The sequence below is a fragment of the Berghia stephanieae genome, chromosome 7 (assembly GCF_034508935.2).
Source record: "Berghia stephanieae isolate SIO BIC M18660-M18661 chromosome 7, UCSD_Bste_1.3, whole genome shotgun sequence".
In the NCBI taxonomy this organism is placed as follows: domain Eukaryota; kingdom Metazoa; phylum Mollusca; class Gastropoda; order Nudibranchia; family Aeolidiidae; genus Berghia; species Berghia stephanieae.
This window is the reverse complement of record NC_088366.1, coordinates 58,942,728-58,959,390: the sequence shown is the minus strand read 5'-3', so window position 1 is coordinate 58,959,390 and position 16,663 is coordinate 58,942,728. Positions and strand designations below refer to the sequence as shown.

At 32.4% G+C, this 16,663-nt stretch overlaps 2 protein-coding genes across 3 annotated transcripts in view; one reads left to right on the top strand and one right to left on the bottom strand.

Annotated features, from left to right (window-relative positions):
* Positions 1–3,683: 3,683 nt before the first annotated feature.
* On the bottom strand, positions 3,684–10,375 carry LOC144977562 (uncharacterized). 2 transcript variants are annotated; one of them, XM_078922914.1, is made up of 9 exons: positions 9,972–10,375; positions 9,381–9,505; positions 8,470–8,635; positions 7,961–8,059; positions 6,979–7,118; positions 6,013–6,250; positions 5,384–5,438; positions 4,290–4,415; positions 3,684–3,999 (listed from the first exon to the last, which is right to left on the bottom strand). In XM_078922914.1, exons 1-9 carry the CDS (start codon positions 10,189–10,191, stop codon positions 3,717–3,719), a joined length of 1,452 nt encoding a protein of 483 aa, XP_078779040.1. In that variant the 5' UTR covers positions 10,192–10,375; the 3' UTR covers positions 3,684–3,716. The 2 variants fall into 2 exon arrangements, with proteins under 2 accessions (XP_078779040.1, XP_078779041.1); XM_078922915.1 differs by having other exon boundaries at positions 7,048–7,118; positions 9,972–10,363.
* Positions 10,376–10,539: 164 nt separating this feature from the next.
* LOC144977561 (NADH dehydrogenase [ubiquinone] flavoprotein 2, mitochondrial-like) overlaps positions 10,540–16,663 on the top strand; it is a 14,533-nt gene continuing 8,409 nt past the window's right edge. The window contains exons 1-4 of the mRNA XM_078922912.1: positions 10,540–10,641; positions 13,939–13,998; positions 14,883–14,945; positions 16,355–16,445. Of these exons, the coding sequence (XP_078779038.1) occupies positions 10,606–10,641; positions 13,939–13,998; positions 14,883–14,945; positions 16,355–16,445 (250 nt within the window). The 5' untranslated portion in view covers positions 10,540–10,605. The remainder of the gene's footprint in view (positions 10,642–13,938; positions 13,999–14,882; positions 14,946–16,354; positions 16,446–16,663) is intronic.

Genomic DNA, 16,663 nt, shown 5'->3' with positions numbered 1-16,663 from the left:
TCTGTTCTATGTTTGAACCAGTCCCCTTTATCATAATACTTTTTCTTTCCTGCTTTAACTTCAGATCTACAAATTTTCCACTATCATCTTTTTACTGGCGCTGAAATGACCTAATAGTGCCTCAAAAACACTAAAAATAAAAACAACATAGGGTAACTAACTGATAGCTCAGTAGAGCACTTCCCTCACATTGCATGATAATCCTGTAGCTGCCTGTTCGATCTGAGGGAAAGTACCTTGTAATACGCTTCAACTTCAACAGTCGTAACGTCACTTCCCTCGTAATGACGCATGGTAACTTAGTAACTATCGGAAAAATGGAGGATGCCCTTATAAAATACTTCTCCGACGAGCATAAAAGTGTATCCAGAGGGAAAAAAACATAAATCTGATCATGTTTTGACTTTTACACATTCTGATCACAAGACATATGAAAAGTTCTAGCCAGCATGAAGAATAAAAAGTACGATGGCGACGTGACATCAGACTATTGAATCCAATTGTGGTGCCTCACTTCAAACATTGCTGAGTGCGTGGTTTCCAGTCAGGCACTTCCTTGGGCAATTTGTTGGGTCTATAATGTTAATGTTATAATGTTCAATGGAATCCTGGTAATGCCAACACTGCTGAACGAGAAACATTAGTTGACTTTATCCATTGTTTATCAATGGAACAAAGACAAATTTTGGACCATCAAGAGGTGTCGACTTAATATGGATGATAGTAAAACAGTCAAATGCATACCTGCCGAAGCTTACGAATTTTTCGTAATTTTACGAATTTTACGAATTTTAGACAAATTTCATGGCCAAATACGATTTTTTTTTTGGGAAAATTACGAATTTTTAATTCCTAGTAATACTTAAATAATAATAATAATAATAATAATAATGATAAGCTGGAGAAGAAGAACAACAACAACTACTACTACTACTATAATAATGATAATAATAATAATAATATTGTGGTTGTTCTTACACAATTTCAGAAATTACGAATTTCCTTGTCAAATTACTAAAAATTACTAAATTTGAAGTTTTCAATTTGGCATGTTTGCAAATGGCCTTTTTTTTTTATTTCTTTCTTTTTTTATCATTGGAATTATCTCTATGATGAGGCTGCAGTATAGTCTTCCCTTCACATCCAAGTCCTCTATTACACATGAATCTCATCACTGAGCATGTTAACAGGTGCTTGACTTTTGTAACAAGATGAGATAGTACAATTAATTGGTCATCTTCAAAACATATAATTTTAAGGAATAGTGTGCTCTTGGAATCTACATCTGATCCCTATTTGTTCCCAGTTCCCCTATGTCTTACTTTTTCTTGGGTGCTTTATTTGTAATTCTAGAACTTTTTACTATCCCATTTTCTTCCTTTTTACTCGTGCTGATATAACCTAAATGTGTTGCAAGCGCCGTAAAACACTTAAAAACAAACGAACAACATCATTTTAAGGAAAAGTTCGAAAAACAGTGATTTTCTGAACTTTGGTAGAAATTGAATAAATCACCAAGTTTGATATCAATGAGGAGATTGGAAATAAAACATAATTATTAAATTTCATTTCAGTAATAATAAAATAATTGACCTTTTATATAGATAGAACGAAGATGACGTCACACAGGCCTTTGTTATTGTTTTTTGCCATCCGCGTTTGTGAGTTGTTCTCACTAAACTGTATTAATCAGACTATAAAAGTTCATGGTTACACACAGTTTTGTGTGTTGGTCCGTTATACTTCCGGATGGCAATGTTGTGAGCTTCTAAGCCAAGCGCATACTATCTATAGAGCAATATCCACTAAAAATGCTCAAAGCGCTTTAAAAGAGGTCCCAAGCCAACAGCGACACTTGACATGTATAGGACGAGGCATGACACCTGTTGTTAGGCGATATTACAATTTTTCTCGGACAGAGACAATACTGTTTACGGCTAGGTACTCATTTTGTACCTGAGTATGGTGAGTAAAGAGCCTATTCCAAGGACTCAACCATGCACCGCTCAGACATTAGTTACCCCCAATTCAAGGTGGTGTAAATTATTCATTCTATTCGATAATAATAATAAAAACAAACAAAAACAAGTAAGAGAAAGAGTATCTGTATCGTTATTTATTATGAACAGTTGATAAAACATGTTTCATAAATAAATTTTATTATGTACAATACATTAACATGCAGAATGTTACTAAAAAAAAAAAAAAAATCTAAAAACACAAATTTCTTAATAAAGATTTTTAAAACATGAAAAATTTCTTGAGTATATTTATCCATTTTTGTTTTCATTTTTCCTCATTTGGCAAGAAAATAAAAATTGATTGAAATGACCTATAACTATAAGACAGCTGGGAATCAAATTTTATTGAAAAAATAAATATCTGAAAAGTTGGGTTTGATACAGTACCAGATGATGAAGCCTTCCAAGAATGTGAAAAAAGACACTGATTGCTATTCAGATTCAGATGTCCGGGCATTACACCACTAAGGCTTACTTGAGGTTCAATCCTTGAGTGGTAAATGTATCATTTTTCTCTAGGACTGCATCATAAAGTAATATAATAATAATAAATGTACATTTATATAGCGCTTATGCCGAAGCTTCGAAGCGCTTCACATTGACCATCAGTAAAAAAACATGTAGATTCGGACATACGAACATACATAATCATCTGATTTTTATCTTACAGCAGTGCCGGCTCTCCGATTAAAAAAAATCTTTGTAATGTATCATCAATCACTTCCTTTATTTACAAAACCGTAGGAAATATTTTAAAATACATTCATATGTCACCATACACGTTGAATAAGACGGGATGATTTTGTTCTCGAATTGATTCATCTTACCAATACCATCCTTTACTTAATCTTACGTTCGTCTTACATATTTGTGTCATAAAAACCTGAATAGTTCACATCCTCTGTCTTTGTGAATTATATAAATTACAGCTTCTTTACTGTTTATTTTTCATTACTACTACTAACTTCATTTTAACCTGGCACAGTGGTGAATGAAAGATATCACAAAAATTTACACACACTTCAGTTCAATGATACTGACGTTACTATAATTTATACACTCTCCTATTTCAACATTGCGCCTCTATCCACAGCGGAATTCTCTCTCAATTAATGTTAATGTTAATTTAAGGACACAATTTAAAGTTATGCACATGAGTATATTGACAATGCTAAAATAAAATCATCAAGTGATTTTTTATAGACTAGCACATATTAAATTTTATTATACTTAATATAACAATAGTAAAATACTATTCATGTCCATCAGCCTTCCTGATGCCACGAATAATTTTTACTGTGCTATTTATTGATCTACCCATACAATATAGTTAATACACATTCTGTGCTCAACAAGCAAAAACAATTGTATTGGATTGAAAAGGAACACGTTCAGTACACAGCTGTGTAAAATTGAGAGTGGGATTTGCCATGGATTTCAAGCGATAATCATAATCTAGTTTTGTTTTTATTTTTTAGCACCTTAATTAGATAGGCTAACTAAATATCGCTGTTCTAATTTTTTGACACTTCCTATATTAATAAACTATGATGATTAAATTAAAGAAATGGACTGGTTTTTTAAATTTTATATATATATATATATATATATATATATATATATATATATATATATATATATATATATATATATATATATATATATATATATATATATATCACATTAAAGCTGCCCTTATCCAGGGGCAGTAATTCCCATATTTCTGACTAGGTGATTTATCTCCATCTCCTTCTTATCTAACCAATCCTCGTATGTTACACCCGTCTTGGATTTGCCCAAACTTCTGAGATATTGCCGGAGTGCCCCATCATGGTGGACAGGAAGTGCTGAATGGACGTCTGGGACGGTGGAGGGATTTTTGACAGGAGATAAATGGCGAGTGGACCTCTCAATCTTGTCTTGTTCTCTCTGGGCAAGCCATTTCTCATAACCCAGTTTTTCATTTTCTTCCTTTTTCCTATGGAGTTTAAAGTAAAGTAAAATATATAACTGAGCCTTAAAAATAAAACAAAACAAAAATAAACTAAACTAAAAAACAAACAGAACACACATATAAAAAAACTTTTAAGTTAAAAAAAAATCTTTTATAGCGATAGTAAGCTGCGTAAACTGTGGACTGTAACTGAAAGAAATGAATCAAAAATGAATACAAGAGTTTCGAAAAAAAACAAAATACCAAAGATGGAAAGTTATTCACTGAGCCATCTTGCATCTCATAATATAGTGAGCAAAGATCGTTCCACTTACTTTTCTTCCTCCTCCTGTTTCTTTCTATTGTCTTCCTCCGTTTTCAGTTTACTCTCCAATGCAATCTTCTTCTCTATTTCCTGCTGTTTGGCAAGCCATTCGTCATAAGTCAGTGGACGCTTCATGCTGGCAAAACAACAATTGCACAAACATTCCATTGTTAGTTTTTATCAAATAAAAAAAAGGTAAACAAAAAAAGAAAAAAGAAAAGAGAACAGTGGGCAGCACGTCTAACAATAAACCCACTACCAGGATGTCGTATGCGATTTGTTCTGTTTCAACAAGTGGAGATATTTTACTTAAGAAATAATTTCATTTCCTAGATCAAACCAAAAGGTAAAATGAGTTTGGCCAGTTAGGAGTAAAACCGAAAAAACATCCGAAAATAAAATGTATGATTCTAATCAAATCCGTTTAGATAGCATTTAGATTTTCATTTTACATATAATATGCCATAATAATATTATTGCAAAGTTAATGTTGAGACAATTTATTATATTATTAATAATACCAGATATTGATTATGTCTATTAAACTCATTCACAAAAGAAATCATTTGCTTTGGAAAAACGCTCAGTGTTGATGGAGGAAAATATATACATGTAGTGTCAATGAACTGGATTAAATTAGCATATTTAAATATTTTCATAAAATAACTATCACTCTTTTTTTTAAAATGTCACTGATTGCATTTTGAAGTCAAATCCTTAAATTGTAGAATAACTAAAACTTGAAGGAGTTATCTTAAAAACAAAACAAAACTACAAAAAAAAAAATAAACCCATGAAATTAAAAACTTTTTCTACTGACATGTTTCTCTATTTTGTTATGGGCAGTTACTGCCTGACGTGTGAAAAGGAGTTGATGTATAATGCCATGACAAAACTTCTATTTTCATTTTTTTTCTCTTTAGGTGCAGTCTCATCCAAACATACTAGTCAAATAATATAATATCAATTGTTTATCTTTTCACCATCATGGAACCACAAGGTTTTCACACATATTAATACTAATCTATATATAAAACAAGCAGAAAAATGCATCTTCAATTTTGTGTTTGAAGAGTTCATTGTTTGTTATTTAAAAAAACTTACTTTGCTCTTTGTTTCCCAGCACTTTTGATTGGAGGTAAGATAACATTGCCGAATTCTGAAAGTGAAAGGTAAAGAGTAACAACATTGATTTGAAAAAGATGAAAGAAAAAGCAAACATTGATGATGATGATGATGATGATGATGATGATGATAATGAAGAGGATGATAAATTTCGAAGGTATAATGACTGTAATGAGTGCTGTAGGTTTTCCTCGGATCTGCGGAAATCCGCGATTTTTGTGTCAGAGGAGTAATTTCCTCCTTTGAAAAAAGACATTTTCCTCAATCAAATTTTCTGACTGAGAGATTTAATGTGTGGTGGAACAAAGTGGTGCAGCTTCCCCACTATCCAGAAGATAGCTAGAGTAGTTTATCATCTCAATGGTTCTCAAAGTGGGGAGTTAGTGAAGTAAACATTCGGTGTAAAAAAAAACATAATTTTCCTCCTTTTTCCCTTTTTGTCATCATCAGCACTGTGTAATGGTGATAATGATGACAACGATGATGATCGTCAGCACGATGTGATGATTATTATGATGATAACAACAGTGAATAAGAATGAAAAATTAAGTAATGGAATGATAAAACTATTGGTTCCTTTTTTTTGTTTTTTTTGAAGTGTCTCTTACCATCAGGGAAGTAGTCGTTCAATTCCGACTCATTACTATCAGGAGAATCTCTGAAAAATGTTGCATCTCTAATTTGTTTCCTGAGCATCGTTGGGTGCCTTCCTGCTTTAGGGGCACTCAGGGATGTGCCTTCAAACTCTCCCGGTTTTAAAACTTTTGTTACATAGATCTGGGAAGAGGTGCCTCTTTTCCAAACGGGGAAACTGGAATCGTGGTATTGATGAGCAAACATAGGAACCTGGTGTTAGAAAAGAGGATAAAGTTAAAATTCACATAATAATCAAGTTTGCATCAACTAAAAGGATGTAGTCTGAAATAGCTGTGTTGTAAAAAAAAAAAAATAAGGATATATGAATGTCATAAATAATCTCTGTTAAATAAAATCAATAACTTTGAAATATCTTGAAAAAATTAATCACATTTTATCATTGTCGTTGACATCATCATACCCACCAACATTCTAATATTACCATTGTATCATTGTTACTTTCATCACAATCAACATTAATCTATCCTACTATTTATAATAATAGTGCAAGTATATACCTTTGTGTGATTTCAGAAAAGAATTTTCATTTTGAAAAGAGTTGTGTAAAAGCCAACTTATTATTAAACGTCTTAATTCTTGGGTGGTAAAGAGGGGTAAATTTTGACAGCTTAATTCCTCATTCCTCTCTCTTGAATGTCAAAATAATAGAACCAAACAATTCCAATAGATGATGGCACTTTTTGCAACGTTCCATTGTAAAAAAAAAAGAAATTTGATATTTTTATATTTTAGTTCAAATTCCTCATCAAAAAATTAAAAAAAAAAACAAAAAAAAAAAAAACACCCTAAAAACCCCCATAATAATGACAATGGCTATTGTTAGCATTTTTACTTTAACTATCATCCCAAAACTACAATATTTATAATAAGAATCAAAACTAAAACGTCAACTATCAAAACCGCGACAACATCAACACTTTTTTGGACGGTTTGATGTCCTTGGCCCTCTCCTGCCACTGGAATTGAAACAGATATCGAGAACACACTTTACTCCCAAATCTCTCGGCTATGCTCAAGGCTGTATTGCCCGCATCATCTTCTGCATTGATGTCAGCTCCTGAAATCATCATATATATAAAAATGTATTACTATTCGCTCAATATAAGAGTACTTTGTTGTCATTGTCGTTATTATTATTATTATTATTATTATTATTATTATTATTATTATTATTATTATTATTATTATTATTATTATTATTATTATTATCATATTATTATTATTATTATTATTATTATTATTATTATTATTATTATTATTATTATTATTATTATTATTATTTTCATTATTATTATTATTATTTTATTATTATTATTATTATTATTGTCATAATTATTAATATTATTATTATTATATATTATTATTATTATTATTATTATTATTATATTATCATTATCATTATTATTATTATTATTATTATTATTATTATTATTATTATTATTATTATTATTATTATTATTATTATTATTATTATTATTATTATCATTACCAACAAAACTGAAACATGAGATTAGCTTTTTTTTCTCATATCTCTTATCTTTATAACTTATTTAGCCCTGTAGAATTATGGAAAAGAATCGTGACTGTCAAAAGGGAATTTATAATAAAATTGATAAATAATGCGACCTTTGGGGGAGTTAAAAAAAATTAATTAAACACACTTTATTTATTCTCCACCCCTTAATCAACAGAAATGAATCCATTTCATATTAGTGGCTATGAAATACATTTCCAGCACCTAAAGCGTCTTGACATAACACCACTTTGAAATGGCGGGTTACAAATAAATAGGTATGAAATGAAGCAAAATAAATACACTGCATTCATTTAAGGGCAATTTTTTTGTATTATGCCTTTTTCCATGCTTGGTTAAAAAGTGTATAAAGTTAAATGCCTTACCATGATGTAACAAAACATTGACAATTTCCCCATGACCGGTGGCAGATGCTAAATGAAGGGGTGTCTTTCCTGAGGGAGTGCGCCTGTTTACATCAGCACCTTAAAAAAAATACAAAATACTTTTGCCTAACCAAGGTAAAAAACCCCAATAAAAACAAATAAAACAACAACTTCAAAACAAATATGTTCTCTATTGAAATTTTACTTCATCTCATCGCGTCCTAATCTCACACATTAATGAATAATCCAAAATAAATTGAATCAATGATATAGATATCCTTTGTAATTATGCTTTGTTTCCAGCCATGAGTTTAATAGAGTTTCACTGTAGTCACCATTTATTATAGTTTCTATAAAGCGTAAAAAAATAAATAAATTCATATGTAAGCATGAAATGTTGAAATGTGCGAATGTCACTCACTTAAAATTGACTTATGTGACTTCTGGCCATAACATATCACCGTCATCGCCACAATCATTAGAAATAGTACCACCATCATTTTTCTTACCCGTCTCAATAAGGCTTTGGACAAGCTCATCGTGGCCTCTGTGTGCCGCCAAACAAAGTGCAATAAAAGACCTCTCCTCTAGCCAGGCTTTCCTGGACTTTTTGGTCATATAGTCACTGACTGGCGTGTGGTAATCTGATGGATTCGTCACACCCAGTCTGTAGACCTGAGTTTATAGAGAGATAAAGAAAATAAATTGATTTCATTTTAGCAGCTTTAACTCGTTGTATTTCTAAATATCCCGCGGGTATTGCATTACTTATTAATATGATCCTCATACAACCCCCCCCCAAGAAAAAAAAAAGGAAAAAAAAAGAGATAAGAACCTGAAAGCTATCCCCCCCCCCCCCCCCCCCCCCCATCTCTCTCTCCCTCTTTAATAATTGACAAAATAAAACACAAGAAAATAATTTTATTTTTTAGAAAAAGATAAATATTAATGGATAGTCTGCCCATTGCCATAGACTGTACGTGGAAACAGACACAAAACGATCTAAAAAGATAATAATGAAAGGGGAAATAAAGAAGGAGAAATAAATGTTGAAGCACACAGAAAGTCTTTAGTCAGCAAGTTCCGAATCGTACAGGAACAATGCGATAATGATTAAAACATTGATGAAGATGATGGCAATAAGGATAATAATAATAATAATAAATAATAATAATAATAATAATAATAATAATAATAATAATAATAATAATAATACTAATAATAATAATATAATAATAATAATAATAATAATAATAATAATAATAATAATAATAAAAAAAAAAAATAATAATATTAACAACAACAATACTGATGATGGTGATGATGATGGTGATAATTATGTTGATGATGATGATGATGCTGATGATGATTATAACAATGATAAAAACAATTAGATTTTCCTCTTATCATTAGCCTTTACCCATTCAATTTCATTGCCGACCACAGCCTCAATGAGTTCCTTGTACATTGGCCATACTTTCATCTGTACAGTACTCCCAGGAACAAAATCATTACTTCGCACGTCCGTGTGTTCCAACAATTCTCCTACAAAAAAGTATTTGAAAATAACAAAACAAAACACAAAAAAAAAAAAAAAACACACACAATGCATTCATTTCTGAAACACTACTGTAGAGATATTCTTGAATAATGTATTATTATCACGGAAACAAGAAACATGAGACTTATCAGCACGATTAGGTTTTCATCCTACACATAAGGTAAATACTGGTCATGGTTACATCCATGTATTTGTAATATTATGATAGTAATAATATCAATAATGATACAGGAGGAGGACAATGCTGACACTGACAGATAACGATAATGAACAATAATAGTGATGATGATGAGTATGATGGTGGTTACAAATAATTACATTACGAAATAGCTGAATTATTGATGGTTACTGTCAAGCTATAACATTATCTTTAATTGATTACACATTATCCACGACTCTAGCAACAACTTTTTTTATCAATTAAGGAAAATATTAAGTTTTGATACTCACCTTCGTCCAAATAACTCAATCTTTGAATATTTACAGGTATTCCAGTTACAAACTCAAGCTCTGTCTTTAATTCTGCTATAGTCATGTCATTGTAGACATCATGAAGCGAAAACTTTTCTTCTGTAATGTCCAAAATGACATGAACGGTGAAGGCGTCAGGACGTCGTTTGTATTTCTTTTCTTTTTGCCTATAAGGTGGTTTTACTTTCGTTTTCCCCATGCTCCAGAATATTTTAAAGCAACATCAAGCCCACAAATCTGATTCACTTCAATAGTAATGAAAAAAATAACAAACTAGACAGAGTCGAAGTAAAAATATTACATCAAAAGTTAAACGATGTACAGGCTCAGATTATTAACTTTTCACGCCATATTGTTTACGCTACCAAGGAAGTAGCTATACTGAGGAAAATGTAAAAAATTCTAACAATTCTAAAAATTGTCATTTCGCAAATATTATTGAAGAACCATGAAGATTTATTTTCTCAATTACAAATTACAGTTATTTTTTCTAAAAGTAAAAATAAAATCATTGTACCTCAACTCTCATAATGGCAGTCACCCCGAAGCAGTTATAAAACACCGACAGTAACTTCCTGTGTTACAAACAAGGTCGAAAAGCGAAACAACAACAATGTTATCGTCCATACGAAAAGTTGTTTCAGTTGCTGTAAGTAATAATTGAACAGCATTCATTTCTTTGGTGCATGATCAAAATTAGTTCATAAATATTTCATTTGTTTCCAACTTAGATTTAGAGATATAGATATTCCTAAACTAGAGTTTCTTTTTCACTCACACTCCGACTCCTCCAGCAGTCACCACAGTCTCAGTCACAGATATTTATCAAATTCAAATCTGCTGATCCTCCCATTAATACACACCACACAATTACTACTCATCAAATACTAACTCACCGTTGAGATTATTTATAAAATTTTATCCTTCGGGCACATTAGAAGTATTTGACATCAATGTTGTTTCATCTTCTTTACCTTCGTTTTGAAAGAATGAATAATGAATCAAGAATCTAGGCACTTGCAAGAAGTAGCTCTCGCGAGTTGAAAACAGGCGAGGATTTCTGTTTCCGTTTTTGAGGGGAAAAAATTTAGGAGTGATTTTAAAATGCTCATTCTTCTTTCTCAGTGGAATGAAATGGCATGCATTATATATCATTGGAAAGGGCATAAAATTCTGCATACAATGATGCTAATATTATTATCTTCCTATATCATGATTTTGAGAAATCTTTGCGTAAAGAGAGTATATGTGTTTAAGCGCTTATAACTTTTAAACCAGAGATGGTCCTTCTTAATAAAAAAAAGTCCTTCTGAGATACATATTAAAGTAGCTTCTCTAAAAATTTCAGAGCAAAATATGTTTGCACTCAAAAGTTAGAGCTCCCCAAAAACCAGTAATTGGCCTCGATTGTTTACAGAAGCTGCCATTTTCTTATACTGATTCACTTCCTGTCGTCTGCTGGGTTTGAGAGATAACTTCGTCAATCCACATCAAAACTTTACATCTTTATATCTTACAAAATATTCCATTTATGGAAGTTATTTTTGTTTTAAATTATTCAATTAATTGGCGTTTTTATGTCCATGCAGTCATTTTATAATTTACAATTCTCTTCCTTTTTTTTTTCCGATTGATTTTTCACTGTTGATTTTGACGTTTTTCATCCTTTGACGGACGTCTGTCCAATTTAGGGGAACGGAGGAGCGGAAGTTTTTAAAATCACCTATTTTCGATCATTTTAAACACTAATACACCACCTCAAACATTTATCAGTCCATATCTCTGCTTTTATGAGGTCTATTTTCATTTTGAAAAGTTCAAAGTGAACAACTAAATGACGCCGATTCAGTGGTGTATTTGGTCTATCTACATGTGAATAAATATTTAATTGTCGACTTTTCCAAAATTCCAATAGGTCATTCATTTGCATGTCGTGATCTATTTTTCCTTGATTTCAGCTGTTTCAGCTCTAAACTATACCTTTCTCTCTCAATAAATAATTATTTTTCTGTTTGCAATGTATTACAGAAATGTTGAATTACCACATGTAAAAATTTCAAAGTTGTATCTGAAGCCGTTTCTGAATTATACTTGATTATCCATTGGGTTGCTGTGTTTTGGTCACATATTTTCCTATTAAGCTTCTATAGAGATTTTTCACCACATAAAAGGTCATAACTTTTTAACTAGTTGAGATAGAGCGATAATTTTTTCACTTTAGTAAATGTTTCACTCCCCTTTATTTTTCTACGCTAAATTAATACCGATATCACTATTTTGAAAAATTCTTGCAAGTGCCTAAAGAATCGAATCACGCACTGAACTGCTCCTGTTGTACTGACTCACTGACAAAAAAACCAACCCCCCCCCCCCCCCCCAAAAAAAAAGAAAAAAGAAAAACAAATCCATTTTGACCAGAATATTTTTATTTGTTAAGTATAATAATATAAAGTTTTCTGCCTAGAATGAAAAAGACGTTTTGTTCGAAGAGTACACAAATTACTACACACTACTGCTCTGTGCTGTGATATTATATGAGAATTGTTTTAATTTTAATAATAATGAGTTACCTTATGTCCTGTCTAGCTCACCCAAGTGTTAATGTACACTGACGAAACCAAGGTATACAGCAGAGTGAACAAATTAAGCGACAAGGACAATCTGCAGAAATATATTAACAAGCTAGTAGTTGATTGGGCAGATCAATGGCAGCTACTAAGGTTCAATGATGGGAAATAAATCATACTACACCTAGGAAAAAAACTCTCAGCTTAATTATGAAATGAGAAATCACCACTGCAAAGACACAACAGCTCTCAGTAAATCTAAATTTGAAAAAGACATGGGGGTTAACATTGACACCGAACTTCATTTTTCAAAGTCAAAGCCCATTGAGATCCAAGTAAATAAGGTCAATAGAATCCTTGGACTCATTACACAGTTCTTTACATTTCTCAATTTTAAGTCCATGAGAATGCTTTTCAATGCTCTAGTTCGGCCACACATGGAATTTAGCAATTCAGTATGGTCAATCAAATATGAAAAGGACAAGAAGCTGTTAGAAGGTGTGCTCAACAGAGCAACTAAGATAATACCAGGTTTTAAAAGATAAAGGCTATGAAGAACATCTGAAAATGATTGGAATTCCCAGTATGGCATATAATTATAGACGTATCAGAGGCAACGTGATAGAAACATATAAATTTACGCACAACCTGTACGATGAACAGAAGGGATTATTTGTGTTTGCTGACAGTAATGCTAGAGGCCACAAAAATAAATTGAATTAAGTTGCCAGATGCAACACATCACTCAAGCAGCATTTCTTTAGCCAGCGTGTAATTGATCGATGGAACACTCTTCCAATCTCAGTCATGGAAGCTCCAGACCTCAACGCCTTCAAGAGGCAATTTGACAGCCTCTGTGTCAACCATAGATTCAGCTTAGTTGAGCCACCCATCAAACCGAGATGACTGCAAAGAATTATCCACACCCTAGATCAGCAAAGGCCCTGAAAGCCTAATTTGTTGCACACACTGTTTTATATATATGTTGCCTTGGCCTTGAAATTGAAATGATTGTGATGCAAATGAGATGGACAGCGGTTTCGTTTGGCATTGCTCTGTCCTGGGCCATGTCAACAAGGGACCATTATATAAAATAATATGATAATAATAATATTAGAAATAAGCAGTCTAATCTATGCTTAGCACTTCACAAAACACTACACAGACGCACATGTCTTATTAACACAGAAACTAAAACGTTTAATGTGTAAAATTACCCCCTACAAAACGCAGTCTTTAGTTTAGATATAAAAACAACCATACTGTCTGATTCTCTCAGCAAATTTTGTATTTATGTCTGGGACAGTGGTCATTGTATTATTAGTATAATACTTCTGTGGTACAATGATTCAATACATGTTTATTTTTCTGTTTTTCAGGCTTCCCAAGCAAGGAACTTTGTCAGACCTGCCGCATTGTCCAGTGACAAGCTGTTTGTGGTGAGAATTCTCTGATAAATATTCATTTTTGTTCTATTTACTTATCTGATAATAATCTGCTCACTGCATTTACTCATAATGGGGGGGGGGGGGGGGGGGGTTGCATGATGGACTGGGGTTCATGCCAGCTGTCTGTCCCCCCCCCCCCCCCCCCCTTTGAGCAAGAAGCTTAGCCCCCATTGCTCGCTTATGAACCTTGCCTTTATTAGTTTTGTCTTTTCTCGTTTTAGATCATTAAAAAAAAAGTTTGCTTGAAGTTGAAGATAAATAAAGGGAACTTTAATTTTTATTTTGAGTTTTGGTCAGCATGAAACATTGAGATATCTACAGTAGGCCCATTGAGTCATTAGATTCAAGTGTTGTACGCGCAGCTGCGATTGCTTGCTACTCTTTAGATAGGACACTGTAGTCTATTGCGATGGTTTTTATTGTTATTGCGATAACAAGATGGAAAAGTTGATGGAGAATGATATAATGTTGATTAAAATTCTCACTATGCAGTGAACAGAGGGATTCCTTATTGAATATTTAAAGAAAATTCATTAAATAGGAAAATGTTCCCTCCTAGAAAAAAAAAACCCAACCCATTAAATAATTACGATATAAAGGAAAATAACTCATTTTGAAAGAGTGGTTCTGATTTAGGACAATTGATATTTATATTTGTCCTTTTAAAATTTTTTTGGTACTTTATTTGTGGTAATAATAATAATAATAATAATAATAATAATAATAATAATAATAATAATAATAATAATAATGATAATAATAATAATAATAATAATAATAATAATGATAATAATAATAATAATAATAATGTACCTTATTCATCCAAAAGGAAATTTTTGTACATTAAATTGGTATATTTATTTTTCTCTTCTCAGCACAGAGACACACAAGACAATAATCCCAGCACACCTTTTGAATTCAACGCAGCGAACTTGAAAGTAAGTAATGAATATTATTCATTCCAAACTTTTACGTGACAGGAAGAAAAAGATGAAAATTCTAAACATTGTTATCGGAAATAAGAATGGACTCGTCGTTAATGGGGATCATGATTCAGACGGACACTGCACTCTCTGGACATATATTCTACCTCAACAGTTATAATTTGAAGAGTGTCCAATTACGGAGTTCTCAAGTGCTTTTATTCTTTCCAATAATTATACAGCAAAAATGTTACACCGACATGTCTGGGTAGGGATCCTGACCTCCCATAGTGGGCAGGGAGGTACATGCTTTGTCTTCATCCCCCCAACCCATTTTCCAATTGTTTCCTGTCGTTGTCTTGGAATGAGATTACTTGGTTTTGTCCTGGCCCTGGCCGGAGTTCCTTGGCTGGGAGGGAAACAGTCGATTGTATAGTTATAGATTTGATGATATTTTTTTCATTGTAAATCATCTCTCTGTTATGCATTGTATTATGTTTAGTTTACATATTATATTATATGATTTGTCAACATTTGAGTGTATTCCTCTTAGTATGGACCTGTGCTTGTGTCTGGATGAGACTTTTAGGTGATCTCAAACTAAGTACTTTGACGGTGTACTCTTGGAATCTACATCTGTTTCCTATTTGAACCAATTCCACTTTGTCTCACCTTTTCTTTTGTGCTTTAATTGTAATTCTAGAACTTTTTACTATCCCATTTTCTTCCTTTTTACTCGCGCTGATATAACCTTAATGTGTTGCAAGCGCCGTAAAACCCTTAAAAACAAAAACAAACAACGACATGACCTTTTTTTTTTACACCATTTCTACATGGGATGAGAACAGTTTCTAAATTAATTAAATTGGCAAAATATTTCCCGCTCTTGTGAGGTTTCTTTCAAAATTTGAATTCCAAAGGATGAATGTTATGTTTAGTGTTATGTGGTCTAGTGGTATGACACTCGCTTTCGGATCGGAATGTCCTGGGTTCGAGCCTCGCTCGGTGCATAGTTGAGTCCTTGGAAAAAGCTCTTTACTCACATTCTCTCACCGTACTCAGGTGTAATATGAGCGCCTGGCCGTTAACAGCGTTGTCTCTGTCCGAAAAAATTATAATATCGTCATTCATGTCTTGTCCTAAATGTTAAATGTTGCTGTTAGACAGGGACTCCTTGTAAAGTGCTTTGAGCACGGTAAGTGGATATTGCGCTATATAAAAGCTCATTTTTTAGTGCAATATCATACAATAGAAATATTTACCCGTCTATTGCATTATAGCAGCCAACTGTATAGATAAAATCGGGGACGGTCCCTATTTGGCAATCTGGAGAACATTTTTTTTGTTAAATGGACTTTTATATATATGCTAATGATCTTTGTATGTCTCAGGATTATAAATGATTGAAATTCTTATCACTACAGAGATGCGATGTCATCATTGCCAACTACCCGAAAGGTCATGAGGCAGCGGCTTGCATTCCTCTTTTAGACTTGGCACAAAGACAAAATGATGGTGAGTACTGTATAGATAGTATGCGCTTGGCTAAGAAGCTCATAACATTGCCATCCGGAAGTATAACGGACCAACACACAAAACTGTGTGTATCCATGAACGTTTATAGTCAGGTTAATACAGTTCAGTGAGCATTACTCATAAACGGGGATGGCAAAAAACAATAACAAAGATCTGATTGACGTCATCTTCAAACTATCTATATATATATTATCAAG

Coding starts and splice junctions, on each gene's coding strand:
- LOC144977562 (XM_078922914.1), bottom strand. CDS start 10,191: ATGGGGAAAACGAAAGTAAAACCACCTTATAGGCAAAAAGAAAAGAAA. Junction 6,251..6,978: donor ACATCAAACCGTCCAAAAAA/GTGTTGATGTTG, acceptor TTCTAACACCAG/GTTCCTATGTTTGCTCATCA. Junction 4,416..5,383: donor GCTGGGAAACAAAGAGCAAA/GTAAGTTTTTTT, acceptor TTGTTTTGCCAG/CATGAAGCGTCCACTGACTT.